Source organism: Lithobates pipiens, unplaced genomic scaffold (assembly GCF_037356315.1).
Source record: "Lithobates pipiens isolate NorthernLeopardFrog02 unplaced genomic scaffold, aLitPip1_a1.2 Scaffold_27, whole genome shotgun sequence".
Taxonomy (NCBI): Eukaryota; Metazoa; Chordata; class Amphibia; order Anura; family Ranidae; genus Lithobates; species Lithobates pipiens.
The window spans coordinates 18,141,231-18,169,221 of record NW_027507788.1 but is presented as its reverse complement, the minus strand read 5'-3'; the positions used below and the strand labels follow the sequence as shown (position 1 = coordinate 18,169,221).

The window sequence follows — 27,991 nt, the reverse complement described above, 5'->3', positions numbered from 1 at the left end:
TTATTTTTTTGACAAAAAAAGAAAAAAAGAAAAAAGGCTTTACAACAGATGCAGCAATTAGGAATTATTTCTTCCTCTTTATATGCTGCAGACTTCTGATTGGGATGACCTCTTCATATTCCGAATAGGATGGAGATGTGTGAAATGGTGGCTTGTTCCTTGCTTGGTTATCCTGTAGATGTAGGTAATGGCACAGTGTGAATTATTTAAACAAATCTAATAATTGTAGCAGGAAAAGATGAGAAATTTATCATTTATACATATATACATCCAGTTCACATGACAATCAATATCATTTTAGTGATTCATTGCTGACAGGTTTGAGATAACGAAAAATAAAAATAAAAATATGGCAATATGGTGGCCAAAATAGGTGGGAGGTCAATCCACCAAAATGTCATACCGAGCCCTTATCCGAGCATGCAACCTGGCAGGCCACAGGAAAAGAGGTGGGGACGAGAGAGCGCCCCCCCCCCCTCCTGAACCATACCAGGCCACATGCCCTCAACATGGGGAGGGTGCTTTAGGGTAGCCCCCCAAAGCACCTTGTCCCCATGTTGACCGGGACAAGGGCCTCATCCCCACAACCCTTGCCCAGTGGTTGTGGGGGTCTGCAGGCAGGGGGGTTATCGGGATCTGGAAGCCCCCTTTAACAAGGGGACCCCCAGATCCCACCCCCCCCCGTGTGAAATGGTAACGGGGTACAAATGTACCCCTACCATTTATCTTTTTCTTCTCTCACTCTGATGAACCGAAGAAAAAAAGAAATAAACGCACGCCGCCAACCAATTCCCCTCCATGGGAAGCACCCGCCGTAATGACCGTCCTCTCAGGTGACAGTTCTTTTATAACTGAGAGCAGGGCCACCCGGTGATGTAACCGGGTGACCCGCCACCCTCTGACACTATGGGGAAGCCATAGGGATGTCCCCGTGCATCACAGGGGTGGGGTCACCCGGGGACTTCACTGTGTGGCCCCACCAGGGCCGTCTTTAATATTAATTGGACCCTGGGCAAAACTTTTCTTGCCCCCCCCCCCCCATGCAGTTTTGCTCTCCGCCTGCTCTGAGACATACAATAAATAGCAGCTAGACTCAAAATCAGTTTACTGAATGAGATCAGGCAGCCATTGCGATTGGTTGCCAGAGGTTACAGTGTATCATTACCGTTTACTGACTGGTTACTAGAGGTTGCAGCACACATTACGGCTCACTGATTAGTTGCTAGAGGTTACAGCACATGATTTCTGCTTGTTGATTGGTTGCTAGAGATTACTGTGGATATAACCTCAGGGGGGCATGATATACATATCAATGCCGTCGGCCGGCCCTATTTACATATGCATGCCGGTAATTTACATGTAAACACAGGGTCTGCAGGTGAGTCATCTTTATACAACAATAGGGCAGAGCTGAGCTGCATTAGTAGCAGCACTTCACAGAGGATATTTGGCAAGTATGAGGCAGCTGCTTTGGGCCCTACAACAATGACAGGGCCCAGGGCACCTGCCCCTTTTGCCCTGCCTTAAAAACGGCCCTGGGCCCCACCCTCAGTTATAAAAGAACTGTCACCTGAGAGGACGGTCATTACGGTGAGTGCCTCCCATGGAGACGAATCGGTGGCGGTGTGCAATTTTTTTTTTTTTTTTTTCCTTTTTCGGTCCGTTGGAGTGAGAGAAGAAGATGATGAATGTACTTTGTGGGACATTTTTATTTTTAAATTTTTTTAATAAAGGACTTGTCCCAAGCCATGTCATGTAATTTTTACCATTTTCACACTGTGAAATGGTAGGGGTGCATTTGTACAAAGTTTCACACAGGAAGGGAGGCCAGGACTTTTGTACCCCTTTACCATTTCAAACAGGGGGGGCGAGATCTGGGGGTCCCCTTGTTAAAGGGGGCATCCAGATTCCGATAAGCCCCCCGCCCGCAGACCCCCACAACCACCGGGCAAGGGTTGTGGGGATGAGGCCCTTCTCCCCATAAACATGGGGACAAGGTGCTTTGGGGAAGGGGGGTTACAATATAAGTACAAGAATTGTGGCTGTTAGGAAGTTGTTACCTGGAGTTGTTCATAGTCCGGACATCTGTTGTCTGTCTGCAATGTTGCATAAGAACTTTCAGCGACAGGTTTTGGATTATGGGGCACCTACAAATTTTGGGGGTACAATTATTATTAGACTGCAAAGGTACGGCCAGCTATCAAAATAGTCATTTTTGGCTCTGCCCTCAAGATTCAAATTACATGCAACAGTAGAGGAGGTGACTCAGTACGAAAAGCAAACAAAGGGCTCCAATGAAGTGTAGTATTAAAAATACATTTTATTAAAAACAGAAAAAAGAAAAGTGGTCACGACATTTCTCCACTTGCATTTGTTTTTGGGGTTTTTCAATAAAATACTGAATTTGGCTGTCATCCTACTGGTGGTTGGAGATGTTCCAGAATCTATGAAAGGAGCTGCCAGAAGTGAAACCTGATGGAGTTCTATGAACCCTTGATGTACCCTTGATGTATTTCGTTATAAAAAAAAAAAAAAAAAAAAAACCACAAGGGCTTTATGCCACCCTTGTACCATTATCCAATGATGATCATATGGCTTAGCAACAGTGCATAATGTAGGTGCCAATGCATAATTAAGTCCTCTCTTAAGGTTGCATTCACACCTGAGCGTATTGTTTTCATGCAGAAAATCACACGATTTTGCAGCAATTTTTGTACAGGTCAAAAGGTCACCAATGTAAAAACCAGAAAAAACGCCTTTAATCTGCCTAAAGAGAAGCTCCTGTACTTTTTTGAGTGATGGGCATTTTGCTTCAGGTGGCAAAACGCTTAGATGTGAACAGGGGCTATTGAAATGAATGGGATTTGTCTTGTTGGGCGTTTTTTAGGGCTGAGGCTTACAGCAGAAAAACGCCCACAAACACCTAGGTGTGAGCGGAGCCTAAATGGTATTACACAGAGCAGCCCCCTACCTCTTCTTCAGGGGTCCAACCTCAACCCCCCCTCCCCCTCAATCCCCCAGCACTCTCAGCACCTCTTCTCTAAGTGCCACCATAGAAAGCCACTTGCAATGAGGGCAATCTGGTGGGTATGCTCCTACAGGAGACTCAGGTTAATTTATTGAGGGGGGAGTCTGGGGGAGCTGCTGTTGAAAGGTTTTACCTTACTACAGAGCATGCATTAGGTAAAGAACCCTTTGTCTTTATAACCACTTTAACCGCTTCAGCCCCGGGAGATTTTACCCCCTTCCTGACCAGAGCACTTTTTGCGATTCGGCACTGCGTCGCTTTAACTGACAATTGCGCAGTCATGCGACGTGGCTCCCAAACAAAATTTACGTCCTTTTTTTCCCACAAATAGAGCTTTATTTTGGTGGTATTTGATCACCTCTGCGGTTTTTATTTTTTGCGCTATAAACAAAAAAAGAGCAACAATTTAGAAAAAAAAGCAATATTTTTTACTTTTTGCTATAATAAATATCCCCCAAAAATATATAAAAAAAACAACAATTTTTTCCTCTGTTTAGGCCGATATGTATTCTTCTACATATTTTTGGTATAAAAAATTGCAATAAGCGTATATTATTTGGTTTGCACGTCTACAAAATAGGGGATAGTTTTATGGCATTTTTATTATTATTATTTTTTTATTATTAGCAATGGCGGCGATCTGCGATTTATTTTTATTTTTTTATCGTGACTGCGACATTATGGCTGACACATTGGATACTTTTGACACTATTTTGGGACCATTGTCATTTATGCTATAAAAATGCACTGATTACTGTGTAAATGACACTGGCAGGGAAGGGGTTAAACACTAGGGAGCGATCAAGGAGTTAAGTGTGTCCTAGGGAGTGATTCTAACTGTGGGGGGGGTGGGGTGGGATTCAATTCACATGACAGCGATCACTGCTCCCTATGACAGGGAGCAGTGATCTCTGTCATGACAATGGGCAGAACGGGGAAATGCCTTGTTTACATAGGCACGTCCCCATTCTGCGGCTCAGTGACAGGAACGCCGGGAGACTGGAGGACATCGAGTTAGCTGGTCCCGCGGGACGGTCACGCTGTATGCGGCGGGCGTGCACGCACCTGCTAGCCCCACCAGTTAAAGGGGACATACGGGTATGCCCATTTGCCCACTGCTGCGAATGCGACGACGTATATTGGCGTGCGGTGGTCAGCAAGTGGTTAAGGATAGCTGCAGTATCACTAGTGGTTGGTTAAAGTGTATCTAAAGCCAAAGGCTTTTGTTTTTTATTTATTTTTGAAGTAATAATGGGTTAGAAGTGGCGTTCTCTTGGCAACCGCCAAACCCAAACACGTCCATCAGATGGCCAGTCGGAGAGGTGTGATTCGTCACTCTAGAGAGCACGTCTCTACTGCTCTAGAGTCCAGTGGCAGCATGATTTACACCAGTGGTCATCCACTCCTGTCCTCAGGGCCCACTAACGGGCCAGGTTTTATGTATTACCTTGGGGGAGATGCAGACTAGAACACTGCAATCACTGAGCAGCAAATGATATCACCTGTGATGTATTTCAGTTATCTTGCAAACCTGGCCTGTTAGTGGGCCCTGAGGACAGGGTTGATGACCACTGCTTTACACCATTGCATCCGAAACTTTGCATTGCATTTGATGATGTAAGGCTTGGATGCAGCTGCTTCACCATGCAAACCCATTCCATGAAGCTCTGTATGCACTGTTGTTGTGCTGATCTGAAGGCCACATGAAGTGTATTGACTCTACAGACAGTTGGCGACTTCTGTGCACTTCAGCATGCACTGACCCCGCTCTGTCATTTTGCCTGGCCTACCACTTAGTGGCTGAGTTGCTCTTGTTCCCAGCTGCTTCCACTTTGTTATAATACCACTAAAGCCTCATACACACAATAGGACTTTGTACAAACTTTCCCTTGGATTTTTGTACAAAGGGCGTCGGCCCTGAACTTGTATTGCATACACACAGCAGGACTTTTTCAGCCAACTTTCACCAAATCACGTGGTTTTTCTGCTCTTTAGCGCCACCTTTGGTCAACTTCTGTATTGTTTTCTGATCTTTTGCATTGATTCTGAGCATGCCTGTTTGTACTTTGTACAAAAGTCCTATGGTTTTCTGTACACACGATCAGACTTTGCTCCATCGGACTTTTGTTGCCAGAAAGTTTGTCCGTTCGCACAGCCAACAAAAGTCCGATGAAAACCAAAAAAGTTTGTCCGATGGAGCGTACACACGGTCGGATGTTGCTCCAAAACAGCTAATTTGCATGTTTGTTGTCAAAAAGTCTGATCGTGTGTATGGGCCTTAACTGTTGAGCATAGAATATTTATAAGCAAGGAAATTTCACAGATAAGCGAGCATAAGTCGCAACCTATCACGGTACCACGCTTGAATTCACTGAGCTCCTGAAAGTGACCCTTTCTTTCACAAATGCTTGTAGAAGCAGTCTGCATGCCTAAGTGTGCGATTTTATACACCTGTGGCCATGGAGGTGATTTGAACACCTGAATCAAATGATTTGGAAGGGTGTCCCAATACTTTAGGCCAGTGATGGTGAACCTCAGCACCCCAGATGTTTTGGAACTACATTTCCCATGATCTATGAGCATCATGGGAAATGTAGTTCCAAAACACCTGGAGTGCCAAGGTTCGCCATCACTGCTTTCGCCAATATAGTGTAGATAACAAAAAAAAGGCTACGACTAAGGCTATTGCCGAAATGCGTCAGTTTTATTGTCACTCTGATTTACCAATAAACGACACTTCAAAGATTACTGCCGGATCTTCTTACTACAGATAACAAAAAAAGGCATTTATCCATTACCTACTCTTAAAAATAAAAAAATAAAAAGTTTGAACATTAGCTATACTATAATTTTAATTTTATATGGACTTTTAGGCTTGCTTCACACTTATGCGAATAAGATGTGGGTTTCCTCGCATCCAATTCGCATGACAGGAACGTGTGACCAGCCCTCTCAATGGAGCCGGTTCACACATCTCCAGGGCGGCCGCGGAGAGTACATCAGAAGGGTCCTGTGCGTATTTGGCTCAATTTCAGGTCCGAATTCAGGCAAAAATTCGGACCTGACACTGTGAACAGGGAAGCACTGGCCCCCTTGCTGTGCCCCACGCCATACATAGGGATTGATTTACCAAAGTCACAAACACAAATACACAAATGAAATAAGAGGAAAAATAGACTTGGCGCTATACCATTTTAGACTCAAAACTGACTTCAACTGTTGCTCCCGGTGCTCGGTGACCACTTATGTAATTGCTCGCTCCAGATGACGTCTGAATGACGAAACGCGTATGGTGTGGCCAGACAGCATACACCTCTTGCTCAGACGGCGAGGCAGCCGAGCGGAACTTTTTAAAACCGAGCAGCATAAACAAACGAGATTGTATTGATTGCTTGTGAGTAATTTTATGTTCATTTAAATAAAATCTCAATTTATAAACGTACTACACCATGGATATGCCTCTTCCTTGTTGCATATAACGTGGCACGCTATACCAACGGAGGAACGAGGGACTCCCAGAACCACAGCAGAGGCAAGCCAGAAAGCAACACAGTGGCTTATACTGTGGAGGCTGATCCACCCCGGACGGGGCTATACCTCTGGTGAGAGCAATTACATAAGTGGTCACCGAGCACCGGGAGCAACAGTTGAAGTCCCGTCCCCCCCCCCCCCACTTATAGAAGAATTTTCACCATTTTTTTCACCATTTTTTCACAGTTTTTTCACTATTTTTTATCATCAATTTTATAATCAATTTTTATCACATTTTTTCCGTTTTAATATTTATCATTCATTTTTATAACTTCCCAGGTTTTGTTCACCTGCTTTATTTATATTTTTATTCCATCTATTCACTGACTTTTCGCCACATGATATTTAATATGTGCACTAATGGACATATGATATGCAAAACAGATAATTGATTGGACATTTATTTTGTTATTTTGTAATTGAATTTTGTGCATTCAAACACTGGCACATGTTTTCTCACTGGCACTTGCACTTTAATATTTTAATTTAGGAATTGCATGTTCTATTAGTTTTCTATGGCTTATTGATTTTTATGGTTTATTGATATTTATTGAAAAGCATATATATAAGAATAATTACTACAGATTACTGTTAGGCATTACAGGGAGAGTTTTTCACCATTATTCTTTTATTTTTATTTATACATTTTTTTATTACTTACCAGCACGCTGGAAAATCTATGCAAATTATAATTATTTATTTATTTTGAGTCTAAAATGGTATAGCGCCAAGTCTATTTTTCCTCTTATTTCATTTCATTGTTCCACCCATATTGGGTGGAAATTTAATAGAGGCCGCTCTTACCAGAACTATATCTAATTGCTCCATAGCGCGACCTTACCCCCTCTTCTTGCTCCTACAAATACACAAATACTGACCGTAACATTCATATAGAGATTGGTATCTCTGGAGGCTTCCTCGGTTGCTGGATTTGGTTGGCTTGGTTGGCTTGAAGCTCTTTTTCTTCTGTGAAAAGAAATTTGCTGTTGTATTCAGTATAATACAGATATGTGCTAATCATGCACAAACTGTGTGCAAAACTGGCTTGTATGGCCTTTGTTTGGACATCATTGGTTACTCCACTAGTGCATAGGAGTTTTAATGTGAACATGAGTTTTGCCCATGTAGGAGAAAGCAACCAGTGCACCATAATTCCCTTTGCAGCATCACATGGTCGACTTTTCTTTGATCTCTCACAAGGTGTAAAAATAACAGTGAGTTGCTGATATCATAGCTCACACTGAGCTTTGGATCCTCCCCTTGTGACATCAGCAAAGACATGCAGGTAGGTTAATTGGCTTCTGTCCAAAATTGGCCCTAGTATATGAATGGGGACCTAGGATTGTGGGCTCCTTGAGGGTAGGGACTGGTGTGAGTGTGCAATGTACAGGGATGGGGACAGTTGTAGACACTCAGGTTGAACTGGATGGACTGGTGTCTTTATTCAACCTTACAAACTAACTAACTAACTAACTAACTATGAAACTAGTGCTCAGTGATTGGCCCTGCACTGTCACATGCCTTTATCATACCTGGAAGCACCTCTGAACAGCTGAACAGAGCAGCAGGAGAGCAAAGGAAGGGTGAGTTTATGCTACAGGGAGTAAGGACATCAAAGTGAACCTGCTGCATGGGTAAAATAGACAAAAAAACGTTGCCAGCGCTCAACTGTTTTTTTTTTTCACACAAATTGCTGCGGGCCGGTGCTCTTAGATGGAGTGTGTACTCTGAAGGCATCAATCCATGAAGAAAATTACCTGGCAACATGATACATTCCAAGTTCCATATACTTTATTAGGTTACATTTAAAAGTGGCACAATACAGCTAACATGTTTTGGCTATACGGCCTTCTTCAAAGCATCTTTGAAGAAGGCCACATGGCCGAAACATGTTGGCTGCATTGTTCTGCTTTCACATGTAACCTAATAAAGTATTTTAAACTTGGAATGTACCGGGTTGCCAGATAATTTTCTTCATGGATTGATGGGTAGAATAGAGGTTTGGTTTAAAGGAAACAATGAATGAGGAAGCATAGGGGGTCACTGCTGACTTCAGCTTTTTGAAATATCAATGTCCTGGTTGTCACACTGATCCAGTGGCTTCAGTAATTTCTAAGGCCCCTTTTACATATCAGGTCGGTCTGTCGGTTTTTCAGGCGGACCTGATAGGGAAGACCATTCACCCCTATGAACAAGCGGGTGTAATCGGAGCAGAGGGGACCTAAGACACATCCATGTCTGCTCAGTATCTGCAAAGTGGACACGTACAGAGCCCACCCTGCTCTATGGGGTACTGAGAGTAAACGGACTCAGATAGCCATTTACATTTTCCTACCTCTGGGTCGGATCAGGCCCAAAAAAAAAATAATGTTTTATTATCTATTTGTTCATGTGAAAAAACAATAAAAATCTATTGGAAAAAAAAAATAATGGGAGAGAGGTCCCTGTTCTCTTCCATTTAGATGGTATCATTGGCTGGAGGAGAGAAGTCTGAACTTGGGCTCAGAGGATTAGCAGCCCGGGACAGGAGCTTCTGAGTGTTTGGATGCTGTGGAGTTCCTATTGGGCATTTGCCCTTTCAGCTTGGTCGATACCTATGAGGTCTTTTCAAAACACCATCGTAGATCCCGGGTCCCTTCAATCGTTTGGTAGAGCCACCAATCTGGATATCCATGCTTTTATGATTTGGTGTCGCTGACATCCGGATCCACCAGTTCTGGTAAGAGTGTTTAATCTCATCTACCTTGAAAGCACTCACCACCTTGGATGCTTCACATAAACAGTTTTTTCATTCATTTGTTTGAAGATTATCACCTCCTTATTGTGGACTCCCATTCGGATTTCCTTTTCAGGATCCGATTTGTTTTATGGGACTTATTCTTTCATTTTCATTCATTTCACCATGATGGACTGCACCATTTATTTTTCATTGAATATTCATTAGACTTTTTTCATCGTTTGTTCTACGTACTATTTACTGTTTAAGTAGTTGTAGAGCTACATTTCACTCACTTCATTTAGATAGGTAGTTGGGTGTAAATGGACAGCTTTGAGGATACTGAGCAGACACGGATGTCTCTTCGCAATAAAGAAAACATAAGTATTAATGCTGCAGAGGTTGAAAATGGGTGAACCATTTACTTTACCTTTTAAAAAAAAGTTATAGTACTTACCTATACCATATCACAATGACTGCTGCCAATAATATGAGCAATACCACAATGACAACTGCTGCCACCACTCCTTTTATGTGTGAAGAAGACTCACAGTCCACACCTAAGTAAAAAGGAACTGAGCTTTAATGCACAATTGACCAAACGGACACATTCTGCTTATTGCTAAGGTGGGACAACACTCAAAACTAAACAAAAAGTAAGTAGAAATCTGTAGAATATTGATCTAGATGGCAATAAAAAAGATGGCCGGGTTTGTTGGCCATTGGGCTGCCTTGCCGATAGACCTGATAGGCAGCCCAGTAAGTAACTGTAAGCCCTTGTACACACGGTCGGACATTCTGACGGAAAATGTCCGATCGGACCGTGTTGTCGGATAATCCGACCGTGTGTGGGCTCCATCAGACTTTTTCAATCGGAATGTCCGACCAACAAAGTTTGAGAGCTGGATATAAAATTTTCCGACAACATGATCCGATCTGACTTTGTCCGATCGTTTGTAGAGAATTCCGATCGGACAAAGTGCCACGCATGCCCAGATCAAATAACGAGACCAAAGCTATTGGCTACTAGCCTGAACGTAGTCCCTCCGTAACAAACGAACGTCATCACGTTCGGAACGATCAGATTTTTCCGACAACTTTGTCCGACTGTGTGTATGCAACACCAGTTTTGGACAAAATCTGTCGGAAAAAAATCGGACGGATTTTGTGGTCGGAATGTCCGACCGTGTGCACAAGGGCTAAGAGCATAGCTGCTGACTTTTAATAAAGGACACTTACATGTCCAGGGATCCAACCTGTCCTCACCCCAGGCCCAGGTTCTTCACTGGTCTTCGAGTCCCTGGCACCGGAATGTTTACAAATTGAAGCTGGCATGGAAGCCTTGTGGCTTCACTGCTGGCTTCCCACTGCTCATGTGTGACTTGTGCTACACTGTGTGATGAACCCTCAGCCTTCTGGGACCTGTGGCATGTGGTTGTGTGGATTAGGTGAGGCGAGAACTTCCACTCCAATCGCCTACTTGTCAAAACTAGGTACCCGCACCCCCCCCCCCCCCCCACCCCCAAAAAAAATAAAAAATTCAAAAGTGGTAGAGACAGGGCTGTTAAAGTAGAACTTTCTTTTTGGTGAAGTTCCACTTTTGACCCCCATCATGCTTCTTAATTTACTAAAAATGCTAAAGATGATGGCAAAAAATTAGATCACCTATTTTCCAAGCCTACCTTAGGGTCAGTATGTTGGCTTCAGGTTCGACTAAGCAAACATCTTCAGGTTGTTTACTGGTGAAGGCACCATTATTGTCCACAGAACTTCCAACTCAACCACTGGCCTGCCTTCTCCTCTTCTCTGCTTTTCTATTGGCCAGGAAGTCTACCCATTGAAAGAAACCTAAACTGCTCTGCATTATGGACCTGGCACCATCTTGCCACAGGTTCACTTGAATATACACAGTAGTATTCAGTTTGGATCACGTGAGGAAGGGTTAGAACTTTTGTCATGTTTTCAATCACGTCTTTATCCTTGTTGCAGGGACTACATTTTAGAACAATGAGGGACATTTATCAAGATTGGCGCATCCATTGCGACAGTTCGCTCTGTCGCATTGTGAAATTTATTGGCAATATGAGACTCCTGTACTATTATGCCGAGCACACATGATCGGAAATCTGTCAAAAGATTGATGAGAGCTTTTGTTCGGAAAATGCGATCTTGTGTATGCTCCATCGTCAAAAGATTGATGAGAGCTTTTGGTCGTAACATGCGATCGTGTGTATCAGACTGGCCAAGTTTCGACCCGGAAAAGATTGAGAGCATGTTCTGAATTTTTCGGTCGGAAAAAGTTCCTATCAGAAAATATGTTTGTGTGTATGCAATTCCGACACGTAAAAAACTCATGCTCAGATTCAACTACGAGACGTAGCCATTTGCTTTGCTGCTTCAATCAAATCCAATGACGTGGGCGCCGGGGGGCAGGGCTGAGTTCGGCATTTATGTCCGTGGATGCAAATGGCCGTGGATGCATGGCTGCAAGGTAACCCCCTCGGGAGTACGCTTCTCCTAGGGGGTTATACGATGCGGGAGGAGCCGCGAGAGCCATCGAGGGATCCCAGAAGAGGATGTTTGGGGCCATTCTGTGCAAAGCGAGCTGCAAAGTGGAGGCAAGTATGATATGTTTGTTATTTAAAAAAAAAATAATAATAACGATCCATTACAATCACTTTAATGAATGCAAATTATTCTCTGATTAAATTAGGTGGAGTGTGTGGCAGCACCACCCTGCCTCACCACCTCATTCAATTAGAGAGTGCTTTAAATTCATTAAAGAGGATCTCCCCAAAACAAAGACAAAAAAACTAAAAGCCAAGTATCCATTGCCATTCTCACCCGAGCTGGTCCCTGGCACTGGCACGTTTCAATTTAGAAGACGGCTGTGATTCTTTGCGGCTTCACAGCTGGTTTCCCACTGCATATGTCTGAGCTGTGCTATGCTTTGTGAATGGACCTGCAGCCTTCTGGGACCTGTCCAATAAGGCTGGAGGCAAAGAGATGGAATGCTGAACTTCTATTTGGATCTCCTAGGTTATCCAAGCAACAGTGAGAGCGAGTACCTATCAAAAAAAAAAAAAGTCCAAAAATGGGAGAGGAGGGGGAAGTAGGTGGAAATGAAGACCCTCTTTTCACCCCTATATACTGCCGAGTTTTAAATAGCCTGCTAAAATAAATGGAAAGGGATTGGTCCCCCTTCGTCTAGGTGGGTCAGACGGCATCAGTGTGTAAACGGATGGCGGAGTGTGTTTCCAGCAGCCATAGAGCAGAGCGGGTTCTGTTTGTGTCCTCTCTGCATAAACTGAGCGGACACAGACCTGTCATCCTCTTGCTCTGCTCTGATTAGCAGGGGATCATCAGACAGATCCTCCGCTGATCCTCCGCTGATCCTCCGCTGATCTAATTGGAGTCTACTCCGTGTGAAAATGGCCTTATTGCAACATGTAGATGGACACGTTGAGTAAAAACTGAAGCACCGCAAGTACGGTTGGTCTTTGCGCAGTAATCCAAGAGACCACATCCTCTAAACTAGGGGTCCCCAACCCCTGTTGATGACTAGGCCACACAGCAGGTGAGGGGCGACCGCAGTCCGCACAGGAATACCACAGACCGCGGTCGCCGCTTACTGCCTGCCATGTGGCCATGCCTGTTTGTCCATTCCCAACTCTTGTGCCCACCAGGCCAGTGATGCCATTCAATCAGCAGGGCAGGGGGTGGGAGTAGCTGCAGATCGGAATAGGGAACTCCTGTCACCCCTTGCCCTACTGATAGGACCCCCTGCCCCCCACCATCGTCTGGTGGACAGGGGGGCCAGGAGAGGAAGCAGGGACTGATCACAGCCTCTGTCCTGCCAAAGGTACGAGTCCTGTGCAGGGGAGGCAGATGCTAGAACAGGGAAGTGTCATGTTAGAGAGGGAAGGGGGGGGGGGCATTGTGATGGAGGAGGCTGTGATTGCTAGGGGCACTGTAATAAAAAGGGGACTGCATTGTAATCATTACAGTGCCCCTTTACAGTGCATTCCCCCTTATATCAGTGCCCCCTTTACAGTGCAGCCCACTTTATATCACAACCCTCTTTTACATTACAGAGCTCCCCTTACAGAGCAGTCCCCTTTACATTACAGTACCCCTTTTACATGACAGCCCCCCTTTACATTACAGTGTCCCCTTTACATTACATTACCCCTTTTACATCACAGCCCCCCCTTTACATTACAGTGCCCCCCTTACAGAGCAGTCCCCTTTACATTACAGTACCCCTTTTACATCACAGCCCCTCTTTACATTACAGCGCCCCCTTTACCGATCAGTCCCCATTACATTAATATACAGGGATATAAAGGGGACGGCACTGTAAAGGGGCACTGTCATGTAAAGGGGGGCAGTAATGTAAAGGGGGCTGTGATGTGAAGGGGAACGAAGGACACGGATATAAAGGAAGGACTGTGCTGTGAAGTGGGTCTAAGGACAGACTCCATGAATAGCCCCTCCCCAAAGTTCCCCGGTCCCTGGGAGAATTGGCTGCTGATAAAGCAGACCCTGGATCCAAAAAGGTTGGGAACCGCTGCTCTAAACAGTCATTGATGCAATCATATATCCCCCCCCCCCCCGTTATGCTTACAAAGCAGTTTGATTGGCTCAGATTTGGTCTTCCCGACATCATTACTGGCCACACAATAATACTGTCCAGATTTGTCTTCCGTCATCCCATCGATGTAAAGCTCTTCAAACTCTTCTTCGTAGAGGACAATCTGATTGTCCTTGTACCAGGTGTAATTGGTAATATCTGGGTCTCCATAACCCTGACAAACCAGTGCAAACGTGTCACCTTTCCTCACATGGCCGGTCTCATGGGTGCTTTGGACGGACACCAGTTTTGGAGGATCTAGGAAAACAAAATAGCAGCAGATTATATTAGAGCAGATTTAAATCTACCTGGATGCTTGCTAAATTACTGTGTATAATAAACAATTAAAAGATACTTTAGTGGCACACGCCCTCAGGATCCAACTAGGATTTATTTGTCACGATTAAAAGGATACATAGTAAGTCCCAACTCTTGAGTGTTTTTGCCCAGTATGGGCCTTAGTCATAGCTATAACTAAGGCCCGTACTGGGCAAAAACACGTAAGCGTTGGGACTTGATATGCATCCTTTAACCTTGACAAATAAAGCCCTAGTTGGATCCTGATGGCTTGTGCCACTAAAGTATCTTTTATTCATGGCTGATGGTATGAACGAACCATTAGCGTGCGCCGCATCAGTTTAGGACATCAGGGATCTGAGCGGCGGTGAGTTTTTGTCTGTTTACTTACAAATTACAATTTCCTTTTTATGAATTGCAGGTTTCTTGTGTTTTTTATCCTTTGTTGGGACAAGAGTGGACAATGCCTGCGTAAAGTATGTACACACAACTGTTTATATTCTTAACCAGGAACCCTTGTGACAGAGGGATACCTCAGGAGCACAACTGGATGACCAGGACCTTGAACACAGGACCTTCTTTATAACCAGTCGTTATTGTCATGAAAGTTGTATATTTAAAGCAGATCTTTACTGCATCTCTGCACCACAAACCAAAATCACTAATTTATTTTTAAGTTTCAAAGAAAACTCTCCCATCCATCCATGTCTCTAGGATTCATTTTGTTGAGAAGACACTTTGAAAAACACCCCTTCCTAGCATTTCTGGCCGTAGCCTGCTTGAGTAAGGGCAAATGATTCATGTGGCATTTACTTCCTGGAATCCATCTGCCTTTAGCTCAGGCATGCATGCAGGAGAGTGTGCTTAGCTGAGAAAACTCCTCCTCCTCTCCTCCTCTCCTGAAGACTCCTGGAATGTATGGCATAATTTGCCGCCCCCCCCCAAGAAAAATTTCCCCCCAGCTGCCACTGGTCTCATGTGATCAAGCCATTGTCGGCTTGAACAAGCATCTGATCAAACCGATATTGGTTTAATTAGGTGCTTTGGAGGGCAGGGGAGACCTCAGATATCTCAGTAAAGAGTGCCCTCTAAAAATAAAATAAATAAATGCTAAATAATTTTTTAAGTACTGTAGTTTGGCGCCATTCCACAAGCGTGCGCAATTTTAAAACGAGACATGTTAGGTATCTACTCAATGTAACATCATCTTTTACATTTTCCCAAACAATTGGGTATTAGTTAAGTGGTTAAATAACACTTCTGCCACATTTTAATTTTACTCACGCAATATGCCGAGGAACTGTAGGGTTTCTGTTTTTTTTCTGTTAGGATATTCTGCAAAACATTTCAGGATTTCCAAATCATCTTCTGAGACTACTTTGTATGTTAGTTTTGATACGGTCTCCCACACTCCATTCAGCAGCGCTCTGTGATGCGTTTTGGCAGGCAGGTTCCCAACGTTCCAAGTGAGTGTTGGTGGGTTGGCAGGACAGGTGTGTTTGGCATCACAAGTGAAGACATAGGTATTTCCTTCTATTAGTAATCTAGGACCAGATATATTAAGTTTTGGAATGTCTGTAAAAGACAAGAACACAGGAAGATAGGAGCTAGTATAATTATCTCTATTATGTTACCATGTGGAAATAGAAAGAGAAGGAAGGAAGGAAAGAGAAGGAAGGAAGGAAAGAGGGAAAGAAAGAGACAGAAAAGAAGAAAGAGAAAGAGAAGGAGCGAAAGCAAAGGAGAGAAAGAGAGGCGAAGAAGGAAAGAAATAGAAGGGAAGTAGGAGATGGGAATAAGGGAAGAAAGAGAAAGGAAGAGAGAAATAAAAGGAAAGAGAAGAGAAGGCAGAGAAGGAAAGAACTAGAAGGAAAGAATGGAAGAAAAAGAAGGGACAAAAGAGAAAGAAAGGAGGGTAAAAAGAGAAGGAAAGAAGAGAAGGGAAGGGGGATATAGAAGGAAAGAAGTGTAGAAAGAGAAGGAATGGGAAGAAAATGAAAGAAGGGATGGGAAGGGAAGAAAGAGGAGGCAAGAAGGGATGAAAGAGAAGGGATGAAAGAGAAGGGAAGGGAGAAATGGAAGGAAAGAAGAGAAGGGGAGGGTGAAATAGAAGGAAAGAAGGGAGAAAAGAGAAGGAAAGAAGGGAATGAAGAAATAGAAGGAAAGATGGGAAGAAAGAAGGAAAGAAGAGAAATTTGATATATATACAGTATATATATATATATATATATATATATATATATATATATATATATATATATATATATATATATATATACACACACACATACATATAGTGTAGCACTAACCCCCGAAGGAGCTGCTGGTTTTATTGGGCTTACCTTCTTTTTTACTTCTCCATCTAGGGCAGGGATAGGCAATTAGCAGACCTCCAGCTGTTGCAAAACTACAAGTCCCATCATGCCCTTGCCTCTGTGTGTCATGCTTGTGGATGTCAGAGTCTTGCTATGCCTCATGGGACTTGTAGTTCTGAAACAGCTGGAGGTCCGCTAATTGCATATCCCTGATCTAGGGGTTCCCGTGGTAGGTGGCCCAAAGAATGTGGAAACTAACACTGAATCTTCTTTTGGGTTATTTATTTGTAACAGAAACAGTCTTTCAATAAAGTAGTAGAGGGTAGAGGGCTAGGAATGAGTTCAGGTACTTAGATTGCAGAAATTATGGAAGCCCTTAGAGAAAATCCAGAGAATAATGACCATTTTACAGCTGGATTTAACAACCCCTGGATAGACCTCCTCTCACTATCCGGTAGGGTGCTCGACAAAGTCTCTGCCACAGACTTGTGACGTACACTTGAGCATTGCTGAGGGACCTAGATAAATTTAAAGAGCTAACATAAGGTACCAGGTTCTCTCAGTGATACCATACGTGTGTTGATCCAGGTTGCGTCCTTCAACTAAACCTTCAGGCTCCTTCAGAGAAGCCACAGTCTTCTCCTGAAGAGTCCTCCCCTGGGGTTCTTCAGTTGCTGGGCCTCTCCATTCAGATGTGACGGCACCGGACTACCCTTGGATCAATAGGCCCCGAAATCTAGTCTGTCCCTGCAGTTGTGTCGCCTTGGTCCAGCCGGCCCCGAGACTCAGGATGCATGGTTCCACACCCCAGGTCAGGAGGGCCATGGGGCTGGGTCAGGAGGGCCACTAGAACCGAACAGACAGATTCAGTTTCCCTGATGGCATTACCTTTTATATCATTGACATGGAATAAGGAGTTTTTATATTAAAGCCCATCTCTGGATTCAGCTCTCTTATCAAAAAATCCTCCCCCTGGATGCCCAAAAAATAATAATCAGTGACCAATATACTGTAGCCACCCTTCTTTTCAATAACAGTCATAAGCCTTCCATTCATGGAGTCTGTCAGTTTCTTGACCTGTTGGCAACCAACTTTTGTGCAGCAGCAACTACAGCCTCCCAGACACTGTTCAGAGAGGTGTACTGTTTTCTTACACCGTAAATCTCCTGTTTAAGAAGGGCCCACAAGTTCTCAATAGGGTTTAGGTCAGGTGGGGAAGGGGGCAATGTCATTATTCTTTCATCCTTAAGGCCTTTACCGGCTAGCCACACAGTGGAGTACTTTGATGCATGTGATGTAACATTGTCCTGCATAAATATTATGGTCTTCTTGAAAGATACAGACTTTTTCCGGCGCCACTGCTTGAATAAAGGGTCTTCTAAAAACTGACAGTAGGGTTGAGAGCTGATTTTGAGATCATCTTCAACCTGCTGAACATTTTCTAGGAAACCAAAGTCTTTGGGTTCCGGGGGGAGTATGATTGCAGCTGTGCCCGCTGGCTCTCCCCACTGAACCGCCCCGCCCCCCCAGCTCATCTTTATTAATACCAGCCCAGTACCCCACCTGCACTTCATTGGTGTCTGAGTTAAAGTGAAGCTCTGTGCCCATTTCTGATCCAGCCACAGGCCCATCCATCTGGTCCATCAAGAGTCACTCTCATCTCATCAGTCCATCAAACCTTTGAAAAATCTGCCTTCAGATATTTCTTGGCCCTCCCATTCTTGACGTTTCAACTTATGTGTCTTGTTCAGTGGTGGTCGGGTTTCAGCCTACCTTTGCCATGTATCTGAGCACTGACCACCTTCTACGTCTGGGCACTCCAGGTAGGTTGCAAATCTGGAATATGACAGCACTGGATGATGATGGGTTTCTGGTAGTTTCACATTTGATTCTTCTCAAGTCTTTGGCAGTTAATTTGAGTCTTTTTTGTTTTACTCAACCCATTTCTTGCAACACTGTTGACTATTTGCAACAAAACGTTTGATGGTTCTGTGATCATGCCCCAATATCTTAGCAATTTCAAGAGTGATGCATCCCTCTACAATTTTTGACTTTTCACAGTTAATAAGATCTATTATTTGGCCAATTTTGCCTGAGGAAAAGAAGCTGCCTAATAATTATGCACACCTTGATATAGGGTGTTGATCTCCTTAGGGCCACACTCCCTCCCTCATTACACAAATGCACATCACCTGATATGCTTAAAGAGGAGCTGCACCTAAAAAAAAAATATTAAAAGCCAGCAGCTACTAATATTGCAGCTGCTGACTTTTAATAAAATCACACTTACCTGTCCCAGGGTCCAGCGATGTCGGCGGCAGATGACGAGCGATCGCTCATCTCGCTGCTGCCACCGCCGCCATCCTCTGTCAGGGAATTGGGAAGTGAAGCACGACGGCTTCACTGCCCGGTTCCCGAATGCGCATGCGCGAGTCGCGCTGCGCGTCTCTTCAGATCCCCCGCTGTGTCCTGGGAACTGTGTGTTTCCCAGAACACAACGGGGGGGGGGGGGGGGGGGGGGCGTCTGCGGGGGTCTGCGGCGGTCTGGCCGGAAGTGTGTGCAGTTATCTGGATTATCCAGGTAACTGCACCCCCCTCCCCCCTGAAAGGTGCCGATTGTGGCACCGGAGGGGGGGAGGGATCAGATTAGCGGAACTTCCCCTTTAGGGTGAAGAACCGCTTTAAATCAAATAAGTATTACATTTTTACATTTTATACAACTTAGAGTTGGATAACATGCATAAAAATTATGACTTGGTCAAAATACTTGCTTGCCTGATAAGTGTGAACACAGTGTAGTATAACATTTCCCATAGATAAACTGCTGGTTCACATTTACAGGAAAAATAAAAAGAAGAACTAACACTGTACACCCTCCCCCAATGGTCCTCGCTGTACTTACCCCTGGGGATGCTGAGCTATCAGTGCCCGCACAGCTGGTCCAGTGGTCCGCTCTTTTCTGTGCAGGGTTTCTGGGATGGGCTGAAGCAATTTACTGTTCAAGCGTTGACCAATCAGAATCATTCAGGTCCATTTAAGATGAGAAGAGTGAGAGGGAGGGAGATGATTGGACTGCTGGACCACCTGCATGGGCACTTACAGCTCAGCATCCTCGGGGGTAAGTTCAATGAGGACTGAGGAATAGGGAGGGTGTACAACAATGCCATCTTAAGAGCATTATAGGCCCCCGGGCAATACAGTGCACTGGGGCCCTGTCTACACAATCACGCACGATTGCCCATCAAATTTAGCCTCACTGTGCCTATGAATGCAGCCTCACTGTGCCCATCAAATGCAGCCTCACTGTGTCCATGAATGCAGCCTCACTGTGCCCACCATTGCAGCCTCACTGTGCCCATGAATACAGCCTCACTGTGCCCACCATTGCAGCCTCGTTGTGCTGGTGCAGCCTCACTGTACCCACCATTTCAGCCTCACTGTGCCCACCATTGCAGCCTCACTGTGCCCACCATTGCAGCCTCACTGTGCCCACCATTACAGCCTCACTGTGCCCATGAATGCAGCCTCACTGTGCCCACCATTGCAGCCTCGTTGTGCTGGTGAATGCAGCCTCACTGTACCCACCATTGCAGCCTCACTGTGCCCACCATTGTAGCCTTACTGTGCCTACCATTGCAGTCTCACTGTGCCCACCATTGCAGCCTCACTGTGCCCACCATTACAACCTCACTGTGCCCATGAATGCAGCCTCACTGTGCCCACCATTGCAGCCTCGTTGTGCTGGTGAATGCAGCTTCACTGTACCCACCATTGCAGCCTCACTGTGCCCACCATTGCAGCCTCACTGTGCCCACCATTACAGCCTCACTGTGCCCATGAATGCAGCCTCACTATGCTTACTTACCATCCCCTGGTAACACACAGCAGGCATCTCTTCCTGTGTAACACGGAGCTGGCTGGGTCTGTGTTCAGCGTCTGTGCTGTAACAGCGGCTCGTGTGATAGGCGGAACACTGATTCAATCTAATATTACATGAGTCATTTTAGGGGGGCGGGGCCTTGTTACAGCAGCCGCTGAACACAGACCCAGCCACCTCCATGATACACAGGATTAGGAGGAGAGAGGCAAAGAGCGGAGCACTGCAGCCGCAACTCAAAGCAGCCCCAGGGTAGGCGGCCTACCGGGAAATTTCCCAGTATCCCGGTAGTCCAGTCCGGCCCTGGCTGCCCAGCGCACTCATGCGAAAAGACGGCCCTGGTGTACAATGTTCACCTTTTAAATTTTTTTATGTAAAGGCGAACCAACACTTTAAGCTTTAATCCAACTTGTTCTAGGACAATGATTCACAAACTTATCAAGTCAGGACAGTCAAGTAACTAATCTATTTCATATGGTCAGCATGGCAGCTCTACGTATTCATCTTATAGTAATTCCACATGAATATGACATAATTCCTTTGCAATTGAAAATCTCTATTCAGGTTGCAGTTTTCCACTTACATCTACTATAAACATAAACCTTATCCTCGCTTTCTGCTTCCCATGTTGGTGGATCAGAGTCGATCTGAGGAAAGTAAAGGCCATCATCCTGATAGCTCAAATCATTGATCTTGATGGTACAGTTGCCTTTGGCCAAGTCACCCACTAAAGATACACGTCCCGAAAATGACTTGAGCACCGAACTTGAATTCTTGCTGTTATAGATTTCTCCCCACTTGCTTTTGGTGTACTTGAGCCCTTTGATGACCGGCTTTAGTTTAGCATAGGTGAACTTGCATGGGATGACAACACAGGAACCTTCCAAGGTAATCATGGTTTTTGGCAATTCAAATGTCTGCGCTGCTACTGATTTCAACATATGATCTGGAATAGAATAAAAACTTGCAGATAACCATACAACAACAAGCTTTTGGAAAAGTCTGAACACCTTATGGGGTTGATTTACTTAAAGTGGTGCAGTTGTGCATAGGAACCAATCTGCTTCCAGTTTTTTATGTCAAAGCTTAGACTGGCCATACACCTATAGATTATCTGCAGATTTTCTATGGTCAGATGGAAACCCTAACCTGAACTGTGTGGATGGAAGAATCTCCCACTGGCCCAAGCTGCCATATCTTGCTAGTCGGCCCAGCTGGCTCTCACAATACCTGAACATTCTGATTGGGTGTCGGCATTGTTTAGGTTGAGAGCCAACGGGGCCGACTAGCAAGATACTGAGGCTTGGCCCAGTGGGAGATTCCTCCATCCACACAGTTTAGCATACATGGAGAAATCTGTTGCACTTTTTCCATCTAACCATAGAAAATCTGCAGATAATCTATAGGTGTATGGCTGAGCCAGCTGCCCCAGATTTTGCACTCTCCAATTTTGGTAAATCAACCCCTACAGCTGTACTTGTTCTAGGTCATTGGCATATTTAGGCATAAAAATCAGCACAACCGCCAGGCAATTAGCTTTCTCAGATAAAGGTCATCTAAGCCCTTGTACACACGGTCAGAGATTCCGACGCAATGTGTCCTATCGGACCGTTTTGTCGGATATTCCGACTGTGTGTGGCCTCCATCGGACTGTTTCCATCGGAATATCCGACGGACCAACTTTTCCAACTTGCTGGTAAAATTTTCCGACAAAATGCTCCTATCGGACATACTCCGATCATGTGTAGCCTACTCTGACGGACAAAGTGCCACGCATGCTCAGATCAAATTCCTAGACCAAAGCTATTGGCTACTAGCCTGAACGTAGTCCCGTCGTAACGAAATAACGTCATCACGTTACGTACGATCGGATTTTCTGGCAACTTAGTCTGACCGTGTGTATGCAACATAACTTCCGGACCTCTTCCGGAATTAATTCGTCGGAATTACTCTGATGGATTTGGTTGTCGGAATCTCCAACTGTGTGTACAAGGGCTAAGGCATCCTACATATATCTGTCTAGGTTTTCTATAAAAGTATATACATTCCTTAAAGTTTCTTTTAACTCAAACCTCTAAAACTACTGCCAGCCCCTCTTACAGTGGCGGCTGGTGGAAATTGTTTTTTTTGGGGGGGGCAGGGGGTTGGTGGGGTGACCAGTCAGTAGCACTTACCTCATCAATGGCAGCTTCCCCCGGCTCAGCGGCAGCGTTCTCCAGCTCTCCATCACCGGCGGCTTCCCCTGCAGCTTCTGTTTCCTCCCTCCTCCTCGGCGGCCAATCGGGAGTCTTCTCTTTTCGGCCAATCGGAAAGCAGGTCTCACACCCGCTTCTGATTGGCCGGATTGAGGATCAGTGTTTCAATAGCGAATATTCATTCGCTGTTGTAACACACCTGGGTGGGCACCAGGTCGCATTATCTGACCACTCTATTTTGAAGCCTATTAGAGCCTCTGGCTCTGATCAGGTGCTTAAAAAAAATTCCCTGCCCTGTAATTCATGAACCCGGTGCCCTAAAAAGGGCTGGATGCATGATGCACTGCACATGTTCAGTTTGGTGTGTATTGCTAGAGAGTTTTTTTTTATTTTGAGAGAGAGTGCATGTGATTAGCACAGGGCCAATCAGCACTGCCCAGACAGAAGGTCAGGGGTTATGCAGCCTCACAGGACAGTCAGAAGAGGAATGAAAACTCCTCCTGTCAGCTTTAACCAGATACTGATAGAAGTCACGAGACTGCAATGCCACGTACACACAAACGGACTTCTCGTCGGACTGAACTCCGAAGGACTTTTCAACGGAGTTCTACTGAAACGGACTTGCCTATACACAATCACACCACATTGCGATTTTTTAGAACGTGATGATGTATGACAGGACTAGGAAAAGGAAGTTCAATAGGCAGTAGCCAATAGCTGCCCTTGCGTCGTTTTTGGTCCGTCGGAACAGCATACAGACAAGCAGTTCACTCGATAGGAACTGGTTCTGGTGGAGTTCCGGTGGAAAGATTTGAAACATGTTCTATTTCTAAGTCCGTCAGAATTTTAGAAAGAAAAAGTCAGATGAAGCCCCCACATGTTCGGAATGTCCGACAGAATGATTCCGTCAGACCTTTTATACAGGAAATCCGGTCGTGTGTACAAGGCACTATATACTGCAGATGAGAAAAGGTATTTCGCAGTTTATATTTACTAAAATAATTGCAGTCCCATGTTCTGTGTTTTGTGGGAGACCAGATATAGTGAATGCAGGGTAACTCTTTATGATTCTGTTTTTTATTGTAACTCTTGCAGTAACCAAGCCTTATTCATTTTGACTCCGACAATGAGTGATTCTCTTGAGCCAACCTTCTTATGGATCATGCCTATTTAGACATATTTTCCCCTGCTCAAAAAATGTTCATTGTTTTTGCTTGCTACTAGTCTGGGTACTCTTAGCCCTTGTACACACGGTCAGAGATTCCGACGGAATGTGTCCGATCGGAGCGTTTGTCGGATATTCCGACTGTGTGTGGTCTGCATCGGACTGTTTACGTCGGACCAAATTTTCCAACTTGCCGGAAATATTTTCCTTCAAAATGCTCCGATCGGACATACCCCGATCATGTGTAGAGAATTCCGATCGGACAAAGTGCCACGCATGCTCAGATCAAATTCCTACACCAAAGCTATTGGCTACTAGCCTGAACATAGTCCCATCGTAACGAAATAACGTCATCACGTTCTGAAAGATCGGATTTTCCGACAACTTCATCTGACCGTGTGTATACAACAGTTTCGGACAAAATCCGACGGATTTGGTTGTCGGAATCTCCGATCGTGTGTACAAGGGCTTACAGACCAATATAAGGCAAATATTTTCAGCTTTAGAACAATCTTTACTGCTCCTGGAGGAGATCATGTGGGGAATATCTAGACAGTGAAAACCATAACTAGCAATTGAAGCACAGATGCCCTGAAGAAGTGAGGAACCTAAGCTTGAAAATTGTTGTTTCCATTCTTTTTTCAATTTATTTTCAGCACAAAGATATATTTTCTGGGTTTTCTCCTGGCACTCTTCACTTACATTTACCTGGGGTATAGTCTCAAGATCCTGACCCTTCCCTTCCCTTCAAGTCCAGCTGCGTTCACTAGATCTGACCATCTTGCTACATTCTTAAAATGTCATCTTAAGAATTATCATCTGTCTAGTGGTCCAGTACCATCTAACACTTTTCTTCTTCTGAAATTGACACCAGGTGGAATATCTTGATTTTGAGCTGAATTTAGAAGCTGATTGGCTACCATGTACAGCTTCACCAGATTTTGCCCTCTCTGGTTTTAGTAAATTAACTCCATTGCTCCTTCTAGAAATTGACACCAAGTAGACAATCTTGATATTTAGTTTTTCAAAAGTATTCTATAGCTTGGATCTTGGTAGCCAACCTCTTTAAACCTGGGATATAATCTCAAGAGCCTGACCCTCCCCTATGAGCCAAGATGCATTCACTAGATCTGACCATCTGACCAAAAGCCATCTAATGAATTATCATCTACCTAGTGAGATTTACCAGTGCCATCAGACACTCCAGTTAACACTTTGCTTCTTCTAAAATTGACACCAGGTGGAATATCTTGATTTTTAGCTCTTCAACAAAGATTGCATAGCTTTGATCTTGTTGGTAGCCAACCTTATTAAACTTGGGGATACAATCTCAAGAGCCTGATCCTCCCATCCCCTCATCTACCTAGTAATCCAGTGCCATCATATACCCCAGTTAACACTTTGCTTCTTCTAAAATTGACACCAAGTGGAATATCTTGATTTTTAGCTTTTCAACAAAGTTTGTATAGCTTTGATCTTGGTAGCCAAACTGATTAAACCTGGGGATATAATCGCAAGAGCCTGATCCTTCCATCCCCTCATCTACCTAGTGATCGAGTGCCATCGGATCACTCCAGTTAACACTGGGGTTGATTTACTAAAGTTGGAAAGGGCAAAATTTGGTGCAGCTCTGCATATAAACCAATCAGCTTTCATTTTTTTTTTTTTTTTTTATTAAACAAGCTGAATTTAGAAGCTGATTGGCTACCATGTACAGCTTCACTAGATTTTTCCCTCTGGTTTTAGCAAATCAACTCCATTGTTCCGTCGAAATATTGACACCAAGTAGACAATCTTGATATTCAGATTTTCAAAAGGATTGCATAGCTTTGATCTCTGTAGCCAACCTCAGATTTTATTACCTTTTAGGAGAAGTCCTAGCAGTATTCCCATGACCAGGTCCATGGCTGATGCTTCTGTGAAACTTCTCCGTCTCCTGCTAACTCAGAGAGTTAATTCCTTAAAAGTGTTCACGTTGTTCACCGTCAAGAGAAGGAAGTTGTTGCAATCTTGCTGATTACTCCACCGTTTACCAATTTCACATTTCAGTGTATGGATGAATATTAAACAACCGGAACACCATTAACAAAAAAATAAAAAAAATTAGGAGGTGGAGATAGAAGCAAAGCATGAAAATATAAGATTCTCTTTCTTTGTACATTGATCTTCCTGTATGCTAGTGTAGCGCTACACCCGCAGAGGCTGTTGGTAACAGGCTATCCTACTCCTGCAATACTCATTTAGACCCCTTTCACACCAGGGCGTTTTGCAGGCGCTATAGCGTTAGAAATAGCGCCTGCAATCCGCCCTAAAAAAGCTGCACCATTGTTTGTAGTGTGAAAGCCCCGAGGGCTTTCATACTACAGCGGTGCGGTGGCAGGACGTCAGGGAAAAGTCCTGCCAGCAGCTTCTTTGGAGCGGTGAAGGAGCGGTGTGTTTACCGCTCCTCCACCGCTGCTGCCCATTGAAATCAATGGGGCAGCGCTGTAATACCGCCAGCAAACTGCCGCTATTGCGGCGTATTGCCGGAGGTTTTAACCCTTTCTCGGCCGCTAGCGGGGCACTTTTTAAATGCGCCGCAAATCTGCCGCAAATCCGCCGGTAAAACGTTGCTAAAAATATCTGCGTTTTACCGCCCACGCTATGGAGCGGTGTGGTGTGAAAGGGGTCTTACTGCTTTCATTCAACCACAAGAAGTCAGTCCCTTGGCTTTGTATTTGTTTTATTAGGGGTAACGACTTGGATGGGTTAAAGGGATATATGGGATGCCCAGCTTAAATCAAAAAACTAAATCCAGGGACAATTTCCTCTCTCTGTACGAAGTTCTGAACTGCTTCCTTCTGTACAAAACACAGCCCTTTGTGAATTATGAAAAAAATTCCATTACAGACTAGGAGCCCTGGGCCCCTCTAGAAAAGTAACACAACCTTTCATAGTTTCATAGTTAGTTAGGTTGAATAAAGACACTAGTCCATCCAGTTCAACCTGAGTGAGCGTCTACCCTTATCCATGTACATTGCACACTCACATTGGTCCCTACCCTCAAGGAGCCCACAATTCAAGGTCCCCATTCATATACTAGGGCCAATTTTGGACAGAGGCCAATTAACCTACCTACATGTCTTTGGAGTGTGGGAGGAAACCGGAGTACACGGAGGAAACCCACGCAGGCACAGGGAGAGCATGCAAACTCCAGGCAGGTAGTGTCGTGGTTGGGAATTGAACCAGCGACCCCTTTTCCTGCTAGGTGAGAGTGCTAACCACTACACCACTGTGCTGCCCGCATAACAGTTACCTTGAGGTAACTGCTTGCAGGAGCCTAACCCCTCCTTCCGTAGAACTGATCCCAGCTCCAACTACTAAAGAGGTCCTACCAGCCCTCCCAGCTGCTCTAGAGATCTCTCAGGATAAGGATTAGGGAGTTAAGCACAATGCGGTCCCTCCAGAAAGCTGGCTACATATGGCAAGATTTTCCCTTGTAAAGTCCCCAAGTGTGTTGGTGTACTCACAATGTCCTTTGTTGCTCCCACTGGTCCCAGTAAAACTGCACTGCTGAAAGGATCCTTCCTGAGCCAGCCCAAGCTTCTGGCCTGTAGGTAATTAGGAGCTGGCTCAGCCAACAACCAGCTATGAGTAAGCACTAGCCTTAGTGCGAAACGCTTCAGTTTTTACATCTTTCGCTGTGATGTCATTTGCTGTGTCCTAAATATTATTTGAATAAAGCATCGTTTTAGCATTGTAGTACAGCCGTCCAGAGTTCTGTCATTATCCACATTATCAACATGCCAGGCCTACCGCCTGGGGATTGGCTAAGTTCCCCTAAGCATGCAGACAGACTCTCCTGGCTTTCATCCTCCGGCTTCTGGAAATTTCTCCAAACTGGCAGAACCACAGTGGAGGCACCAAGACCTGCCTGTTTGAGTCATCCAGCCTGACCTGCAATAAGCTCTTGAACCCAGATTCAAGAATAATTTTACCATGAGACAATAAACTAGTGTGTTTATGTACTTTGTTAGTTCAAGTAGAAGAATAATGATGCCCAAAATAGGAGTATTTATAGTAAATCAATAATACACACTCTCGCCCTCACACCTGTGTATCACCACTGCGCTTTTTACAAACCCCAAAAAACTCCTGCTGCCATTCTATATAAACAAAATTGTGTACAATATCCCTAATAAACAGTGTGGAATAAGCGGCTCTAAATACTATATGAGTATACACCAACAACACA

General features: G+C 44.6%; 1 protein-coding gene across 1 annotated transcript; it reads right to left on the bottom strand.

The window, feature by feature from the left end:
- On the bottom strand, positions 1-27,983 carry LOC143933607 (B-cell receptor CD22-like). The gene is made up of 8 exons (XM_077456553.1): positions 25,620-27,983; positions 20,981-21,343; positions 15,490-15,780; positions 13,903-14,166; positions 9,733-9,835; positions 7,438-7,525; positions 2,061-2,147; positions 1-172 (listed from the first exon to the last, which is right to left on the bottom strand). The coding sequence occupies exons 1-8, from the start codon at positions 25,660-25,662 to the stop codon at positions 65-67; spliced, it is 1,347 nt and encodes a 448-aa protein (XP_077312679.1). The 5' UTR covers positions 25,663-27,983; the 3' UTR covers positions 1-64.
- Between the last annotated feature and the right edge of the window lie 8 nt (positions 27,984-27,991).